At 46.0% G+C, this 20,950-nt stretch overlaps 1 protein-coding gene across 1 annotated transcript; it reads left to right on the top strand.

Moving 5' to 3' along the window:
- Window positions 1-17,910: 17,910 nt before the first annotated feature.
- On the top strand, window positions 17,911-19,938 carry LOC138365895 (proteoglycan 4-like). Its single transcript, XM_069326604.1, has one exon. It carries the CDS (start codon window positions 17,911-17,913, stop codon window positions 19,936-19,938), a length of 2,028 nt encoding a protein of 675 aa, XP_069182705.1.
- The last annotated feature ends 1,012 nt before the right edge of the window (window positions 19,939-20,950 follow it).

Raw genomic sequence — 20,950 nt, 5'->3', positions numbered from 1 at the left:
ATCTCCCCCGTGTCCAAGCTCTTCCTCCACACTATACTGAGTGCCTGTGCTACCGGCACTTTGCATTTCTTTATAAATATTGAATTCCATGAGTCTGGACCTGGGGCCGAGTGCATGGGCATGTTTTCAATTTCTTTTTCAAAATTTAGTGCGCTCGTGTTTATATCAGTTATATTTACCGGGGTTTGAATATCCCGCATAAAGAAAATGTCTGGATCTTCCACCTTCATGTTGTTTATTGGAGTGCTAAACATGTCCTCATACTGCTTTTTTAGGATTTCACTAATTTCTTTGTCATCCTCCGTGTATGAACCTTCACTTGTACGAATAGGTCCAATACTGGCAGTGGTTTTTGCTTTTGATTTCGCATATGAGAAGAAATATTTTGGATTTTTCTTTATTTCCTGAATTGCTTTCTGTTCTAACTGCCTTTCTTCAGTTTCATATGAGTGTTTCAATTTCCGCTCGATTTCTTCAATCTCCCTATTTAAATTATTCCTTCTTTGACGGGAAATTCGTGTCTGCATAAGCAGTTCCGTTATTTTTTTCCTGCGTTTATAGTGTCGTCTGCGTTCTCTTTCTACGTTAGATCTCTTTCTGGCTTTCCTCAAAGGAACATGTTTCAGACAGACTTGATACGCTTCTGAAGTAAGTTTTTCTATTCCTTCTGTAGGACTTGTATTATTTAGAACAGTTCCCCATGGAATGTTTGTAAGTTCCCTGTTTATTATCTCCCAGTCTATCCTTTTATTATTAAAATTGAATTTACTGAATAGCCCCTCTCGCTTTATCAACGTTTTAGGTCTATTCTGAGTATTGATGGTCGTTTGCACTTCAATGAGTTTGTGATCTGAGTATGTGGTATCTGATATCGTAATGTCTCTGATAATGTCTTCATTGTTCGTAAAGACCAGATCTAGAATATTTTCATTTCTCGTTGGCTCCGATATCTGCTGATTGAGTGAAAATTTGTCACAGAATCTAAGTAGTTCTCTAATCTGTGGTTGGTTAGGTCCTGATAGATTTCCTGGTATAATATTATTGTTTGCTATTTTCCACCTGAGACTAGGCAAGTTGAAGTCACCTAGGAAAATAATATCAGGTATCGGGTTCTCCAAATTATCAAGGCTATTCTCTATTTTGCTTATCTGTTCTGTGAATTCCTCAGCCGTTGCATCTGGCGGTTTGTATATTAGTATAATCACTAAATTTATTTTCTCTATTTTTACTCCCAGTACCTCTACCACCTCATTTGTAACGTTTAGGAGCTCCGAGCATACAAGGTCTTCCCTAATATACAGACCCACTCCTCCATGTGACCTAATTTTCCTATCACACCTGTATAGGTTAAATCCTGGAATCCAGATCTCTCTGTCCAACAATTCCCCTGCATGGGTTTCTGTGAAAGCTCCAAATACTGCATTTGACTCCGTGAGGAGGCCATTTATGAACTGTACTTAGTTGTTTGTTCTTGTTTTCAGTCCTTGTATGTTGGCAAAGATGAATGAGGTTACTCTATTAGTGATAGTTTGAATGGGAGACTTTTTCGGCACGTCCATTAATCGTGGACATAATGAGTTTGTTCTGACCAGTACTGATTGTTGTAGGGCAGTTTTCTGTCGTAGTTGTAGTTCCCTTTCGGTGGGTAATTGTATCTGTAATTCTGGAATGCCAGTGGATCTGGCATCCAGTTCCATACACTCTCCATGCTGCTCCTTTTGAATTCTCTGCCGGTCTGGTATAAAAAATTTATAGAGTTTCCTCCAAATTCATTATCCTGCTTGCCACTCTTTATGTAGCGTTCCGTGCCTTTCACGTGAAAGTGTGGGCAGCTAAGGTCATAGCATTTTCTGTCCTCCAGTGAGGTTTGGCACATGTCAGGATGGAAAAACCTTACATATTGATCCAAATCGACACTCACCTTTCCTAAGCATATTTAAACATTTTTTGGGATGTTGGTAACTGCATTCTAATCCTTTCTTATTACCAGCATATCTATGTCTGCATATGCCCTTTGCATAAAATTTGCATAAGTCTGTCCTTCTGTTCTGAATTGCTCTATCGAGAACCGTCGTGGTGTCTGTACCTATCGAGCTGTCAGGTACACTTTCTAGTTTAATGTCATCTACATCCTGGCCTACTGAGTCAGAGTTTACAACTTCCTGAGTTTCAGCCTCAGTTTCATCCCTGACTATAGCCTCCGCCCCTTGTATATTAGAATTGTTGTTCCTTTCCCACTCCTTCTGAATGGCTGGTAGGCTTTCAATGAATGATGTTTTCCGTTCATGCGTCATGTTATCTAGAAGGTTTTCTAGAAGGATGGAACAGAGTGACGCCGCCACCAATAGGGTTATGGAACAGAGTGACGCCGCCTCCAATAGTGTTATAGAACAGAGTGACGCCGCCTCAAATAGTGTTATGGAACAGAGTGAAGCCGCCTCCAATAGTGTTATGGAACAGAGTGAAGCCGCCGCCGATAGTGTTATGGAACAGAGCGACGCCGCCTCCAATAGTGTTATAGAACAGAGTGACGCCGCCTCCAATAGTGTTATAGAACAGAGTGAAGCCGCCGCCGATAGTGTTATGGAACAGAGTGACACCGCCGCCTATAGTTTTATGGAACAGAGTGACGCCGCCACCAATAGTGTTATGGAACAGAATGTCGCCGCCACCAATAGTGTTATGGAACAGAGTGACGCCGCCACCAATAGTGTCATGAACAGAGTGACGCCGCGACCAATAGTGTCATGAACAGAGTGACGCCGCCACCAATAGTGTTATGGAACAGAGTGACGCCGCCACCAGTAGTGTTATGGAACAGAGTGACGCCGCCACCAATAGGGTTATGGAACAGAGTGACGCCGCCTCCAATAGTGTTATAGAACAGAGTGACGCCGCCTCAAATAGTGTTATGGAACAGAGTGAAGCCGCCACCAATAGTGTTATGGAACAGAGTGAAGCCGCCGCCGATAGTGTTATGGAACAGAGAGACGCCGCCTCCAATAGTGTTATAGAACAGAGTGACGCCGCCTCCAATAGTGTTATAGAACAGAGTGAAGCCGCCGCCGATAGTGTTATGGAACAGAGTAACGCCGCCTCCAATAGTGTTATAGAACAGAGTGATGCCGCCAGCAACACTATTATGGAACAGAGTGACGCCGTCACCAAAAGTGTTATGGAACAGAGTGACGCCGCCACCAATAGTGTCATGAACAGAGTGACGCTGCCACCAATAGTGTCATGAACCGAGTGACGCCGCCACCAATAGTGTCATGAACAGAGTGACGCCGCCACCAATAGTGTTATGGAACAGAGTGACGCCGCCGCCAATAGTGTTATGGAACAGAGTGACGCCGCGGCCAATAGCGTTATGGAACAGAGTGACGCCGCCACCAATAGTGTTATGGAACAGATTGACGCTGCCACCAATAGTGTTATGGATCAGAGTGACGCCGCCACCATTAGTGTCATGAACAAAGTGACGCCGCCACCAATAGTGTTATGGAACAGAGTGACGCCGCCGCTAATAGTGTTATGGAACAGAGTGACGCCGCCGCCAATATTGTGATGGAACAGAGTGATGCCGCCGCCAATAGTGTTATGGAACAGAGTAACGCCGCCGTCAATAGTGTCATGAACAGAATGTCGCCGCCACCAATAGTGTTATGGAACAGAGTGACGTCACCACCAATAGTGTTATGGAACAGAGTGACGCCGCCACCAATAGTGTTATGGAACAAAGTGACGCCGCCGCCAATAGTGTTATGGAACAGAGTGACGCGGCCACCAATAGTGCCATGAACAGAGTGACGCCGCCACCAATAGTGTTATGAAACAGAGTGACGCCACCAACAATAGTGTCATGAACAGTGTGACACCACTACCAATAGTGTTATGGAACAGAGTGACGCCACCACCAATAGTGTCATGAACAGAGTGACGCTGCCACCAATAGTGTTATGGAACAGAGTGACGCCGCCACCAATAGTGTCATCAATAGAGTGACACCAGCGCCAATAGTGTTATGGAACAGAGTGAAGCCGCCAACAACAGTGTTATGGAACAGAGTGACGCCGCCACCCATAGTGTTATGGAACAGAGTTACGCTGCCACCAATAGTGTTATGGAACAGAGTGACGCTGCCACCAATAGTGTTATGGAACAGAGTGACGCCGCCACCAATACTGTCATGAACAGAGTGACACCACCACTAATAGTGTCATGAACAGAGTGATGCCGCCACCAATAGTGTTATGGAACAGAGTGACGCCGCCACCAATAGTGTTATGGAACAGATTGACGCTGCCACCAATAGTGTTATGGATCAGAGTGACGCCGCCACCATTAGTGTCATGAACAAAGTGACGCCGCCACCAATAGTGTTATCGAACAGAGTGACGCCACCGATAATAGTGTTATGGAACAGAGTGACGCCGCCGCCAATATTGTGATGGAACAGAGTGACGCCGCCGCCAATAGTGTTATGAAACAGAGTAACGCCGCCGTCAATAGTGTCATGAACAGAATGTCGCCGCCACCAATAGTGTTATGGAACAGAGTGACGCCACCACCAATAGTGTTATGGAACAGAGTGACGCGGCCACCAATAGTGCCATGAACAGAGTGACGCCGCCACCAATAGTGTTATGGAACAGAGTGACGCCACCACCAATAGTGTCATGAACAGAGTGACACCACCACCAATAGTGTTATGGAACAGAGTGACGCCACCACCAATAGTGTCATGAACAGAGTGACGCTGCCACCAATAGTGTTATGGAACAGAGTGACGCCGCCACCAATAGTGTCATCAATAGAGTGACACCAGCGCCAATAGTGTTATGGAACAAGAGTGAAGCCGCCAACAACAGTGTTTTGGAACAGAGTGACGCCGCCACCCATAGTGTTATGGAACAGAGTTACGCTGCCACCAATAGTGTCATGAACAGAGTAACGCCGCCATCAATAGTGTCATGAACAGAATGACGCTGCCACCAATAGTGTTATGGAACAGAGTGACGCCGCCACCAATAGTGTCATGAACAGAGTGACACCACCACTAATAGTGTCATGAACAGAGTGACGCCGCCACCAATAGTGTTATGGAACAGAGTGACGCCGCCACCAGTAGTGTTATGGAACAGAGTGACGCCGCCACCAATAGTGTCATGAACAGAGTGACGCCGCCACCAATAGGGTTATGGAACAGAGTGACACCGCCGCCTATAGTTTTATGGAACAGAGTGACGCCGCCACCAATAGTGTTATGGAACAGAGTGACACCGCCGCCTATAGTTTTATGGAACAGAGTGACGCCGCCACCCATAGTGTTATGGAACAGAGTGACGCCGCCACCAATAGTGTCATGAACAGAGTGACACCACCACTAATAGTGTCATGAACAGAGTGACGCCGCCACCAATAGTGTTATGGAACAGAGTGACGCCGCCACCAGTAGTGTTATGGAACAGAGTGACGCCGCCACCAGTAGTGTCATGAACAGAGTAACGCCGCCATCAATAGTGTCATGAACCGAGTGACGCTGCCACCAATAGTGTTATGGAACAGAGTGACGCCGCCACCAATAGTGTCATGAACAGAGTGACACCACCACTAATAGTGTCATGAACAGAGTGACGCCGCCACCAGTAGTGTTATGGAACAGAGTGACGCCGCCACCAATAGTGTTATGGAACAGAGTGACGCCGCCTCCAGTAGTGTCATGAACAGAGTGATGCCGCCACCAATTGGGTTATGGAACAGAGTGAAGCCGCCTCCAATAGTGTTATGGAACAGAGTGAAGCCGCCGCCGATAGTGTTATGGAACAGAGTGACGCCGCCTCCAATAGTGTTATAGAACAGAGTGACGCCGCCTCCAATAGTGTTATAGAACAGAGTGAAGCCGCCGCCGATAGTGTTATGGAACAGAGTGATGCCGCCTCCAATAGTGTTATAGAACAGAGTGATGCCGCCAGCAACAGTATTATGGAACAGAGTGACGCCGTCACCAAAAGTGTTATGGAACAGAGTGACGCCGCCACCAATAGTGTCATGAACAGAGTGACGCCGCCACCAATAGGGTTATGGAACAGAGTGACGCCGCCTCCAATAGTGTTATAGAACAGAGTGACGCCGCCTCAAATAGTGTTATGGAACAGAGTGAAGCCGCCTCCAATAGTGTTATGGAACAGAGTGAAGCCGCCGCCGATAATGTTATGGAAGAGAGTGACGCCGCCTCCAATAGTGTTATAGAACAGAGTGACGCCGCCTCCAGTAGTCTTATAGAACAGAGTGAAGCCGCCGCCGATAGTGTTATGGAACAGAGTGACGCCGTCTCCAACAGTGTTATGGAACAGAGTGACGCTGCCACCAGAAGTGTTATGGAACAGAATGTCGCCGCCACCAATAGTGTTATGGAACAGAGTGACGCCGCCACTAATAGTGTTATGGAACAGAATGTCGCCGCCACCAATAGTGTTATGGATCAGAGTGACGCCGCCACCAATAGTGTCATGAACAGAGTGACGCCGCGACCAATAGTGTCATGAACAGAGTGACGCCGCCACCAATAGTGTCATGAACAGAGTGACGCCGCCGCCAATAGTGTTATGGAACACAATGACGCCACCACGAATGGTGTCATGTACAGATTGACGCCGCCATCAATAGTGTTATGGAACAGAGTGACGCCGCCACCAATAGTGTTATGGAACAGAGTGACTTCGGCACCAATAGTGTTATGGAACAGTGACGCCGCCGCTTATAGTGTTATGGAATAGAGTGACGCCGCCGCCAATAGTGTTATGGAACACATGACGCCACCACGAATGGTGTCATGTACAGATTGACGCCGCCATCAATAGTGTTATGGAACAGAGTGACGCCGCCACCAATAGTGTTATGGAGCAGAGTGACACAACCACCAATAGTGTCATGAACAGAGTGACGCCGCCTCTAATAGTGTCATGAACAGAGTGACTCCGCTACCAATAGTGTCATAAACAAAGTGACACCGCCACCAATAGTGTCATGAAAAAGTGACGCCGTCACCAATAGTGTCAACAATAGAGGGACACCGCCACCAATAGTGTCAACAATAGAGTGACACCGCCACCAATAGTGTCATGAACAAAGTGACGCCCTCACCAGTAGTGTTATGGAACAGAGTGACGCCGCCGCTTATAGTGTCATGAACAGAGTGACGCCGCCACCAATAGTGTTATTGAACAGACTGACGCCGCCACCAATAGTGTCATGAACAGAGTGACGCCACCGCCAATAGTGTCATGAACAGAGTGACACTATTCGTGGTGGCGTCACTCTGTTCCATAACACTGTTGGTGGCGGCGTCACTCTGTTATTGACACTATTGGCGGCGGCTTCACTCCGTTCATGACACTATTGGTGGCGGCGTCACTCTGTTCATGACAGTATTGGTGGCGGCGTCACTCTGTTCCATAACACTATTTGTGGGGGTGTCACTCTGTTCATGACACTATTGGTCGCGGCGTCACTCTGTTCATGACACTATTGGTGTCGGTGTCACTCTGTTCATGACACTATTTGTGGCGGCGTCACTCTATTCATGGCACTATTGGTGTCGGTGTCACTCTGTTCATGACACTATTGGTGGCGGCGTCAATCTGTTCATGGCACTATTGGTGGCGGCGTCACTCTGTTCATGACACTATATGTGGCGGCTTCACTCTGTTCATGACACTATTGGTGACTGCGTCACCCTGTTCATGACACTATTGGTGGCGGCGTCACTCTCTTCATGACACTATTGGTGACAGCTTCACTCTCTTCATGACACTTATCTCTGCCGGCGTCACTCTGTTTGTGACTTAATTAATTGCAGCGTCACTCTACTCGTGACACCAGCGGTGGCGGCGTCACACTGTTCATGGCACTATTAGTGGCGGCGTATCTCTGTTTATGACACAAATAGTGACGATGTCACACTCTTAAAGACACCATCGGGGACATGGTTACTGTGTTAACGACACCAGTTTTGGCGCAGTCACGATCATTGACACAGGAGATAGCGGCATTACTCTCTTCACTGGAACAGTGGCAGTGTCCTCGCTTTCTCATAGACTTCAGCGGCGTCACAGTCTTCATAACGCCAGTGATGGCGGCATCATTCTTGTCGTGACAACAGCTGCGGCGGTGTGTCTGTCTCTCTTCCTGGCACCATTGATGCTACCGTCAATCTCCTATTGACACCAGTGTTGGCGTGACAGAAGATGTAAGGATGCGACAATAGCGTTGATGGCGTGGCAATAGTGGAGGAGACGTGCCATCATTAGTGTCAACTTTAACATAAGAAGAGGCCGCCGACACATGACATTGCGAGGTCTAGACTAGGTCACGTGTGATTTGTTTCATATAAATTAACCTGATGAGGTGATAATTCCCAGTCATCGGCCAAACATTAGTGAGAACAGTCATCACTATAGTGTCAACAGTTTTATATTTAAGTGATATCCTACAGATATTTCAGTCATGACTACAGGTGAGCATTATTTATATTTATGTTAATTAAGAAGTGAATTTTGCCAACATTTAGTTATGTGGTTGATTGTTATTGCATATGTGTATATGTAACAGTAGGCATCCGTCAATCCCGTGGGGTTATGAAGTTGTGCCCTGGGTGTCTAGGTGTTGTAGTCTAGTTGGATGCAGCGCCTGCTGTGGCTGTGAAGGCCAACCCGAGAATGACAGTCTCGACTACAGCGAGCGCAAATAAACGCCGAAGCGGGTGCGTCTGACAGTGGTCGAGACCTTCTCTGAAATCTATTACCCTCCGCCTGCCTCTTTAGTTTATCCTCGAATTGCTGGAGTCCCTTTTGCACTTTACATCTCCAGGCAGATCTGTCCGCAGCTGCTGCCTCCCAAGTGTTGATGTCGATGTTCATCTGCTTGAGGTCCCGTTTGCAGGCATCTTTGAAACACAGCTGAGGTCTTCCGGTGGGTCTCCTTCCTGATGCCAGTTCTCCATACAAGAGGTCCTTTGGTATGCGGCCATCGACCATGCGTGTGACACGTCCCAGCCATCGCATGCGTCTCTGTTTCAGGAGAGTGAACATTGAAGGGACTCCTGTTCTTTCGAGTACAGTGTTGTTGGTGACGTGGTCTTTCCCCGTGATGTCAAGGATGCATCTCAGGTTCCGCATGTGAAAGGTATTAAGCCGTCTCTCCTGGCGAGAGCGCAGGGTCCAGGATTCCGAGCCGTAGAGAAGTGTACTCACCACACATGTCATGTAGACTTGTGCCTTGGTGTGTACTGTCAGTTTGGTATTTTCCCAAACGCGCTTTGTGAGCCTGGCCAGTGTTGTTGCGGCCTTCCCGATACGCCTGTTGAGCTCAGTGACCAGGGAAAGGGTGTCTGAGATTGTGGAACCCAGGTACACAAACTCGTGAACTGCCTCCAGCACATTGTCTGCTATATTTGTACAGGGTAGCTCATTGACATCTTGTCCCATCACCTGTGTCTTCTTCAGACTGATCGTCAGGCCGAATGCAGAACAAGCTGCGTCAAAGCGGTTGAGTAGCTCCTGCAGGCCTTCTGCTGTGTGTGTGGTGATCGCTGCGTCGTCGGCGAAGATGAACTTCCTTAGGATTCGCATCTGTACTTTTGTCTTTGCTCGGAGTCTGGATAGATTATAGAGCTTTCCATCAGATCTTGTACGGAGATAGATGCCTTCTGTGGTTGTTCCAAAGGCATCCTTGACGAGGATCGCGAAGAAGATGCCGAACAGGGTTGGAACAAGAACACACCCCTTTTTAACACCACTGTTAATGTTGAATGGTTCAGAACTTGAGCCGTCGTACACGACTGTCCCCTTCATGTCCTTGTGGAACGATTGTATCATGCTGAGTAGGATGGGTGGACAGCCAATTTTGGCCAAGATCTTGAAGAGTCCGTCCCTACTCACGAGGTCGAAGGCCTTTGTAAGGTCAATAAAGGCAATGTACAAGGCTTTTCTCTGCTCCCTGCACTTTTCTTGAAGCTGTCTCAGGGAGAACACCATGTCAGTGGTCGACCTCTCTGCTCGGAAACCACACTGTGACTCGGGGTACACTCTTTCGGCAAGAATCTGAAGCCTGACCAGACGACCCTAGCGAAGAGTTTGCCAACGACGCTGAGGAGGGATATGCCGCGATAGTTGTTTACATCGCTTCTGTCACCTTTATTTTTGTAGAGAGTGATGATGTTTGCATCTCTCATGTCTAGTGGCAACGAGCCCTCCCTCCAGCACTGGCACAGAAGTTCATGAAGCTCAGATTTAAGTGTTCCACGAGCGTACTTGTGAACTTCAGGAGGAATCCTGTCGTCTCCTGGGGCCTTCCCTGAGGAAAGTGAATCCACTGCTTTCTCAACTTCTTCCACAGTTGGTTCAAGATCAAGTTCTTCCATGATGGGCAGGCATTCAATTGCATCCAAAGCCTCTACGCTGACCAAGTTCTCTCTGGAGTGGAGTTCGGAGTAATGTTCCACCCAGCGATTCATCTGTTGATCACGGTCTTTAATGATCTCTCCAGTGGCTGACTTTAGAGGAGCCGTCCGGTTTTGTGTAGGGCCTGTTGCCTGTTTGATCTATTCGTACATGCCTCTTATGTTGCCGACAGTGGCCACAGTCTGGATGCTGGAACAGAGTCGAAGCCAGTAATCGTTAGCACAACGCCTCGCAGTTTGTTGAACTCTACTGCGGGCAGTACGGAGGGCCTGAAGGTTCCTTTCTGAGGGCAGGTTCTTGTACGATGAGAGAGCTCGTCTCTTTTCCTCTACGAGGGGTAAGAGTTCCTCTGCACTGGCCTCCAACCAATCTGCTAACTTGTTCTGCCTCTTACCGAAGGTGGACATGGCAGTGTTGAAAATAGTGCCCCTGAGATGTAACCACCTCTCACTTGCGCTATCGCAGGATGGAACAGGAAGGGCATTTACCAGCGCTGCAGTGAATTCCTCCACCTTGTGAAGGTCACGGGTCTTGTTTACGTTAGTGCGTGGTCTTCCCTCCTTCTTTGCTCTGTGGATTTTCCGGGGCTGGAACTTTACTATGCAAACGACGAGAGAGTGGTCGGTGTCACAATCTGCGCTCTGGAAGCTGCGGGTCAGTTTGACATTTCTCAGATTGTTACGCCCCCTAAGCACCAGGTCGAGTTGGTGCCAATGCTTAGACTTGGGATGTCTCCAGGAAATCTTATGCTGGGGCTTGGTGTCGAAGAAGGAATTGGTGATGCAGAGATCATGACGGCAGCAGAACTCCAGGAGGCGCTGCCCACTCTTATTCATCTTCCCAAATCCAAACTGGCCCAGGCAGGAAGGCCAAGAGTTGTGATCCAACTCTTGCATTAAAATCTCCCAGGAGGAAGACTGGCTCTTGTTGAGCTATATCTCTGAGAGCTAGGCCGACGTCATCATAGAACTTGTCCTTCGCTTCGGTAGAGGAAGTCAGTGTTGGTGCATAGGCATTGATGAGGCTGACCATTCCTACTGCTGTATGAAGCTGAAGTTTGATGATCCTTGCAGACCCCTCCATAGGCGGTACTATGGACCCTAACAACCTGTTCCTGATGGCAAAGCCAACGCCATGCTCCCTTACCTCTTCTGGTGGTTTGCCCTGCCAGAAGTAGGTAAAGTCCTTCTCCCGTATGCTGCCGGTTGCGGGCAGACGTGTCTCCTGCAGGGCGACTATGTCCATCTGGAGCCTGCGCAGTTCATTGTTGATCACAGCTGTCTTGCGGGCGTCGTTCACTTCCAGTAGACTTTCCGAGAGACCCGGTGTCATGGTCCTTACATTCCATGTGCCCAGTTTGAGAGCTGGGTGGCTCTGTGTTTGTTTTCTTTTGCCTGGTGCATGGGTTGACGATCCGCTTATTGGATTGTGGCCTAAGCCCCACACACCCAGTGGAGCAGGCGGACTGTGGCGGGACAGAACCTTCTTGGCTGGGGACTGCCCAGCTTGAGGCGGGCGGTAGCTGTCCTATGAAATCGGATGATTTCTCCCACCGACGGAAGCAACCCCTGGCGCCCTACTCTACGCCAATTGAGTGGCAGGCTTATCACCGGTAACTGTCACTTCCCGTGTTGAGCCATCGCCAAGGCAACGCTGGAGTATCCTCTCCAGGGCACAGGCCTGGGCAGTAATTATGGAGGATCAGCTGTTGCCCATGCAGAAGATCCACCCTCTCCACGCCACCGATGTGATCCAAGGGAAGGGCAGGCGCCGATATGCTTGGCACAAGTGTCGTCGCAGGAGTTGCCAGAATGTAGCTGTAAACAGCTGCAAACTGCCTTAGGGACTCCGACTCCGGATTTTTCCTCAGGGTTGACTCCCGAAGTCTTTCCCATGAGTGGGTTTAGCCACAAGACAGCAGAGGGTTGAACTCGGGGTTTTCCTTCCCCTCGATGAGCTGCCTTTCCAGGCTAACGAGATCCCATCTGCACGAAGCAATTGGTTTTAAGGCGGCAGAGATCTGCCTTCGCCCGTTCTCCTGTTGGTAGAAGCAGTTCCGCCAGACCTAGGGGCTAAGCCACACGTGCAGGCCAGGAGCTGGACTTGGTTGTCAGAGGCTATTTGAGACACAAGCCATCAAGGGCACTTTACAGGCTGTGGGAGCTTATCTCTAGCGGAGTCTTGAGGTGGGTAGAATTCTACCCACCTCAAGACTCAGCTCCAATATAGAAGCATCAAGAAATATGGACCAATAGGCTTTCTACAAACACTTCTATTCAATATCCATTGTTTCGTGTTCTGTCTTGTGTTGATGAAATTAACACCCTATTAATACCATCTTGTTCTGTCTTGTGTTGATGAAATTAATACCCTATTAATGCCACATCTTGTTCTGTCTTGTGTTAATGCCACATCACCCCTTCCACCTCACTCAAAGGTAGATATAAAATCGGAGATGCGTAAGTTCTATTCAGTTGTGTATTTGTGAACTAAAGTCTTTGAAAATGTAATAAGTTTTACGAAACGCGCTCGTGTCGCGTCAGACTAGAAATAAAAATGAATTTTGGAGAATTGATTTTTGATTTACCTCCAACAGTGAAAAGAAATGTACGAAAGATTGAGAAAATTCGTGTTAGAATTATTAATCTTACTTTTTCGGTCATATTTAATAATATATATATATATATATATATATATATATATATATATATATATATATATATATATATATATATATATATATATATATATATATATATATATATATATATGTATATATATATATATATATATATATATATATATATATATATATATATATATATATATATATATATATATATATATATATATATGTCGTACCTAGTAACCAGAACGCACTTCTCAGCCTACTATGCAAGGTTCGATTTGCATAATAAGCCAAGTTTTAATGAATTAATGTTTTTTCGACTACCTAACCTACCTAACCTAACCTAACCTAACTTTTTCGGCTACCTAACCTAACCTAACCTATAAAGAGAGGTTAGGTTAGGTTAGGTAGGGTTGGTTAGGTTCGGTCATATATCTATGTTAATTTTAACTCCAATAAAAAAAAATTGACCTCATACATAATGAAATGGGTAGCTTTATCATTTCATAAAACAAAAATTAGAGAAAATATATTAATTCAGGAAAACTTGGCTTATTAGGCAAATCGGGCCTTGCATAGTAGGTTGAGAAGTGCGTTCTGGCTACTAGGTACGACATTATATATATATATATATATATATATATATATATATATATATATATATATATATATATATATATATATATATGTCGTACCTAATAGCCAGAATGCACTTCTCAGCCTACTATGCAAGGCCCGATTTGCCTAATAAGCCAAGTTTTCATGAATTAATTGTTTTTCGGCAACCTAACCTACCTAACCTAACCTAACCTAACTTTTTCGGCTACCTAACCTAACCTAACCTATAAAGATAGGTTAGGTTAGGTTAGGTAGGGTTGGTTAGGTTCGGTCATATATCTACGTTAATTTTAACTCCAATAAAAAAAAAATTACCTCATACATAATGAAATGGGTAGCTTTATCTTTTCATAAGAAAAAAATTAGAGAAAATATAATAATTCAGGAAAACTTGGCTTACTAGACAAATCGGGCCTTGCATAGTAGGCTGAGAAGTGCGTTCTGGCTACTAGGTACGACATATATATATATATATATATATATATATATATATATATATATATATATATATATATATATATATATATATATATATATATATATATATATGCGAACAAGCCTGAATGGTCCCCAGGACAATATGCAACTGAAAACTCACACCCCAGAAGTGACTCGAACCCATACTCCCAGGAGCAACGCAACTGGTATGTACAAGACGCCTTAATCCACTTGACCATCACGACCGGACATAATGAGGTGATAGCCGAGGCTATTTGAACCACCCCACCGCCGGCACTCGGATAGTAATCTTGGGCATAGCATTTTACCAAATCACCTCATTCTTTGGGGCACACGTGAGGAACACAAATGCGAACAAGCCTGAATGGTCCCCAGGACAATATGCAACTTCTGGGGTGTGAGTTTTCAGTTGCATATTGTCCTGGGGACCATTCAGGCTTGTTCGCATTTGTGTTCCTCACGTGTGCCCCAAAGAATGAGGTGATTTGGTAAAATGCTATGCCCAAGATTACTATCCGAGTGCCGGCGGTGGGGTGGTTCAAATAGCCTCGGCTATCACCTCATTATGTCCGGTCGTGATGGTCAAGTGGATTAAGGCGTCTTGTACATACCAGTTGCGTTGCTCCTGGGAGTATGGGTTCGAGTCAGTTCTGGGGTGTGAGTTTTCAGTTATATATATATATATATATATATATATATATATATATATATATATATATATATATATATATATATATATTATATATATATATATATATATATATATATATATATATATATATATATATATATATATATATATATATATATATATATATATATATATAATATGTGTGTGTGTGTGTGTGTAAAGTTGATATAATAATTCACTAATTATTTTTGTTTCACTAATGACAGCATGGTCTGGGTGTCTGAAATTTTAAGTTTTGTTAACAAATCAACAATCTGTATTTATATTTCAGAAGTTATTATTTAATTTTGGAATATTTGCAATTCAATTTACAATTATTTTTGTGAGAAAATAAGTAGGATCCAAGAGAAGGATTAGAATCCTTTTACTCCCAGGCAACGCATTGGACCACAACTCAACGACGTGATCAAAGCCGTGGGAATCCTCCTCGTGGCTCCTATCTTCTCTGGATCATCACGTTAATATGGTTTTATTTGTTATAAATAAATTATACTGTTTTGGTTAAAAAAAATAAACAAAGGATGTTGTCTAATAAATTAATGGTAAACAGGAGGCGGCAACAACAACCAATGCAGAGGGTACAAGTCTCAGTTGACGAAGCACTTGGTCGACATCATTGCTTCAGCTCCTTTGGGTAAGTGCAAATTATTCTTTTGAATTATTTTTTTCTGAACTTACTATAGATAGGCAAGTTAATTATGAGGAGTGAGCACAAACTCGTGTTACTTTTATGTACTTGGGAAAGATACAAGGAAAACAAGCTTGGACATGAGAATGGAGGGAAGAAACGATGGCCAACCACTTGAACCATTGGGGGATCGAACGTCAACCTTACAAAGAGCGGAGTCACCTCTCTACTCACCTGTCTTTGGCATAGTAGCAGTAGAGGTAAACATATTAGGGATAAATTAACAATTAGCAATGACTACAGAACTCATTTACCAGCATACTCTTTGATGAAGTTTATTAAAGACTAATGTGTATTGTATAAGACATAAAGTTATAATTCGTTGGTTGGAGTGTGGTTGTTACTCTTGTTTTACCAGAGTAATGACCTAAACTAACACACTACTTACTAATCTTAACAAGAGTTATGATTAGTAACATTTTAACATTTAGTGAGTAACATCTTAAAACTTAACCATATACAATTATAATTTCATGAGGTAATAATAATCCTGAACGAAGTATACCTTGTTAAGAAGGGTTCACGTAGTCACTTTACATGACAGCAGGAATATACTGACAGAACTCTCGGAATGTTTACACTTAGACCTTCTGAGTGACAAATTAATTAGACTGTTTAGACACCTGTAAGTAAAGAGTGTGTGCTGAGCAAGGAGTGTTGTCCCGTTTGTTCTTGTAGGAATTCTTTATTGCTGTGTGAACGACCACGGGAATTAATAGTACAGAATATGGGTTTATACAAGAACGATATTTACAGGTTGTGTGTCTACACATGAGGCAGTGAATGAGCTCATGAAACGGTCGCCCTCCTGCATAAGAGACGTGCCTTTATCTCGTGTGAGGAAGCGAGTTGGAGACCTGCTTCACCGCAGTCGTCTCATCATAGCTGCTCCAGAAACCTTCAACCAAGGATTCCGACGACGTTTTCGTCTGGCTTTTCCACATGCTGCAGCCTCCACAAGTCAACAGCAGCAGGCACCTCTTCCTGCTGCCTCCACAAGTCAACAGCAGCAGGCACCTCCTTCTGCTGCCTCCACAAGTCAACAGCAGCAGGTACCTCCTTTTGCTGCCTCCACAAGTCAACAGCAGCAGGCACCTCTTCCTGCTCGACATCCAGCGTTCAACAAGTAAGTCAATTACCAAAAGTATTTCTTAATGATGAATATAAGTTTCTAGAATGTAACTGTTAACTGTATTGTTATCAGCTTTCCATAGATCTTGACTGCTTATGTTGAATATATTTCTCTGTAAATATGTTGAATCGTGACCAGGTACAAGTTCTCTACATTCTTCGTAACGATACTTTCAGACCAAGCAGGATATTGAATGTACCTCCCAGCCTGTCTCAAGTGTTCACATCACCGCCGCCGCCTACCACTGGCCCGTCTCACCTGTCTACACCGGCTCCGCCTACTACTGGACCGTCTCACCTGTCTACACCGGCTCCGCCTACTACTAGACCGTCTCACCTGTCTACACCGGCTCCGCCTACTACTGGACCGTCTCACCTGTCTACACCGGCTCCGCCTACCACTGGCCCGTCTCACCTGTCTACACCGGCTCTGCCTACCACTGGCCCGTCTCACCTGTCTACACCGTCGCCGCCTACTACTGGACCGTCTCACCTGTCTACACCGGCTCCGCCTACTACTGGACCGTCTCACCTGTCTACACCGGCTCCGCCTACTACTAGACCGTCACAAGTGTCCACACTGGGGCCGTTAACAAGTTGGCCTGCCGTCCCTCGTCAACCTCCCCCAGCCATCCACAATCAACTCAGACAAATATTACCTAAGCCTCCTGTCCCCTCTACCCAACCCAAAAGGCCCAAGTACAACACGTTAGTATTATCTCCTTCTTCCCATACACCGGGACCTCCCACTCACTATACAACAGTGGCTCTCACCAATCAAACACAAGCACCCACAAACTATATTACGCCATTACTACCCATACATTATAAAACACTGGCTTCCCCCCAGTATACAGCGATGATCAACACCGACTATACACAAGTGCCCCACGCCTACCATACCTCAGTGACCCCCACACACTATACACCATCTTCATCCGTTCACTATACTGCAGTGCATGCACCGGTCCCTCCAATCCAGCACACGCCAGTGCCTCCCTTCCAGCATACACCGGTGCCTCCCTTCCAGCATACACCAGTGACTCCCTTCCAGCATACACCGGTGCCTCCCTTCCAGCATACACCGGTGACTCCCTTCCAGCATACACCAGTAACTCCCTTCCAGCATACACCAGTAACTCCCTTCCAGCATACACCGGTGCCTCCCTTCCAGCATACACCGATGCCTCCCTTCCAGCATACACCGATGCCTCCCTTCCAGCATACACCGATGCCTCCCTTCCAGCATACACCGGTGCCTGCCATCCATCATTCAACAGGGCCTCCGGTCCAGTACACTGTAGTGCCTCAGGTCTGCTACACACCTGTGTCACAAGCTAAATATTCATCAGTTAATCATGACCAACATAAGCCAGAGCTCCCCGCCAGCGTTATGACAGTGCCAAAAGTACATCATATGACAGTGCCTCAAGAACGCAATATTAGAGTGCCTCAAGAACGCAATATGACAGTGCCTCAAGAACGCAATATTAGAGTGCCTCAGGAACGCAATATGACAGTGCCTCAGGAACGCAATATTAGAGTGCCTCAAGAACGCAATATTAGAGTGCCTCACGAACGCAATATTAGAGTGCCTCAAGAACGCAATATTAGAGTGCCTCAAGAACGCAATATTAGAGTGCCTCAAGAACGCAATATGACAGTGCGTCAAGAACGCAATATTAGAGTGCCTCAAGAACGCAATATTAGAGTGCCTCAAGAACGCAATATTAGAGTGCCTCAAGAACGCAATATGACAGTGCCTCAAGAATGCCATATAGCAATACCTCACGAGCCCCACATGACAGTGCCAACAGAGCCCTACGTGACAGGTTCTCAAAAGTCCCACATGACAGTGCCCCAAAATTTCCAAATGACAGTGCCTCAAGAGCCTTACATGACAGTGCCTAAAAATACGCACTTGATCGTGTCTCAGGATCACCAAATGACGGTGCCTCAAGAGCCCCAAATGAGAGTGCCTCAAGAGCCCCAAACGACAATGCCTCAAGAGCTTCACATGGCAGTGCCACAAGAGCTCCACATGACAGTGGATCAAGAGCCCCACATGACAGTGCCCCATGAGGTCCACATGACAGTGCCACAAGAGCTCCACATGACAGTGGATCAAGAGCCCCACATGACAGTGCCCCATGAGGTCCACATGACAGTGGATCAAGAGCCCCACATGACAGTGCCCCATGAGGTCCACATGACAGTGGATCAAGAGCCCCACATGACAGTGCCCCATGAGGTCCACATGACAGTGGATCAAGAGCCCCACATGACAGTGCCACAAGAGCTCCACATAACAGTGCCACAAGAGCCCCAAATGACGGTGCCTCAAGAGCCCCAAATGACGGTGTCTCAAGAGCCCCAAATGACAGTAACTCAAGAGCTCCACATGAGAGTCCCTCATGAACACAATAAGACAGTGCCTAACCCACCCCGAAGACTAAAGCCATACTCACGTTGTGCACCGAAGGCTTCCGTCAATCACTCAACAATGGTTCCCGTCCACTGTTCACCGGCGACTCCTGTCCGCCATTCACAAGGGGCGTCTGTCAACCGTACGCCAGTGCCTCCTGTCCACTATACAAATGTTCCACACGTCCAGTATAGGCCAGTATCAGCTGTCCAGTATCCAGAAGTGTCTTATGTTCAGTCTATGCGAGTACCAGCCGTCCACGATGCAGAAGTGCCACCCGTCCACTCTACGACAGTGCCTCTTACTCAAAAGAGAGAATTGCCTCCCGTCCACTGTATGGTAGAGCCTCGAGCTCAAAATACAGAAGTGTCGCCCGTCCACTCAGAGACAGTGTCTCCTTCTAAGCATACAGATGTGCTATCCGTCCACACTAGGACAGTGTCTCCAGTCCAAAATACAGAAGTGCCACCCGTCCACTATTGGACAGTGTCTCCTGCCAAGAATACGGAAGTGTCACCCGTCCACTCAAAAACAGTGTCTGCTGCCAAGAATAGGGAAGTGTCACCCGTCCACTCTAGAGCAGTGCCACCTGTCCACTATAGAGAAGCGTCATCCACCCACAACTCACACAACACCTATAACACCAATAACACACACAACACCCACCACGCATCTACAACACCCATAACACCCACAACACTAGCTGAAGAACATGAAGGCTCGATCATGGAAGCTGAGATAATGAGAGGTGGTCGTATTGAACCATGGTTCGTGTCCCATCTCTTGCTTAACTCCGAAAATCTTGATCAATACTGCAGTGATGACAGTGATTAATCTCGATCTTTTTGGTTATCAAAAAAGCAGTGTCCACAATTCAGAAAGTTCAGACACAAAGCAATCTTCAGCTATCATGCTTCCTTGTTTCATTAGTGAAGACGCCTTCATTGTCTTATAAATATTAGGTTTGGCAAAAATGCTGAAATAACAGACAGTTGTAGTGATTTGTAGACTCACCGCTGTAGTGTTAATTTCTTCCCTGAAATTCATTTAAGAAAATTAATATAAATATTAATTTCATATTTAAGAAATTATGGGGTTACTGTTAATGTAACGTCCGGCCGTGGCCCTCACACTTCAGTTGCTTTATACCACCCCCAATGTGTTCTCTGGTGTGTTGTGGTGACTCAAGTGAGGCTCCGAGTCCCAGGATCTCCGCTACTCCTGACGGTGTCAGCACCCGACCTTCTGTACATGTCAAAACTGTTAAATATAACAGTTTTCTACTAAATAAACTTTATGCTAAAATTCTAATTTTTTGTGTGTGAATGTGTTGTGGTGGTGCAAGATGTCGGTGGCTCGGAACATAAATTTTTGCTCTTCAGAATAATTAGTCGTGAACAATTATATTTGTCTCTCCTTGTTGCCGTGCCAACCTCTGCCCCGGCGATGTCCGTCCTGCAGGAGACGATCTCAAAAGCAGACAACCTCAGTGGCATACGATCTCAGAGGCAAATGCCAGGTAGACGATCTCAGAGGCAGACGACCTCAGAGGAAGACGACCTTAGAGGCGGACGACCTCAGAGGTAACGACCTCAAAGACTGACGTCCACAGAGGCAGACGATCTCAGAGGCAGACAACTTTAGAGGCAGATGATTTCAGAGGCAGACGACTTCAGAGGCGGACGACCCTAGAAGCAGACGACCTTAAAGGTTAACCTCCTGAAAGGCTGACGAGCTCAGAGGTAGACGACCTCAGATCAAGACGACATAAGCATTGTTACGGTGCCCTCTCCTATTTCTTTCGTTTGCCGGCTTAAAGAGTCATATCAGCTCTCCCTACTGACTC

The sequence above is a fragment of the Procambarus clarkii genome, chromosome 18 (assembly GCF_040958095.1).
Source record: "Procambarus clarkii isolate CNS0578487 chromosome 18, FALCON_Pclarkii_2.0, whole genome shotgun sequence".
Lineage (NCBI taxonomy): Eukaryota > Metazoa > Arthropoda > Malacostraca > Decapoda > Cambaridae > Procambarus > Procambarus clarkii.
Note: the sequence above shows the minus strand (reverse complement) of the source record. Positions and strands in the feature narration are given on the sequence as shown.

Bases quoted from the DNA above. Each gene is read 5' to 3' on its own strand.
- LOC138365895 (XM_069326604.1), top strand. From the start codon at position 17,911: ATGCCTCCCTTCCAGCATACACCGGTGCCTGCCATCCATCATTCAACA.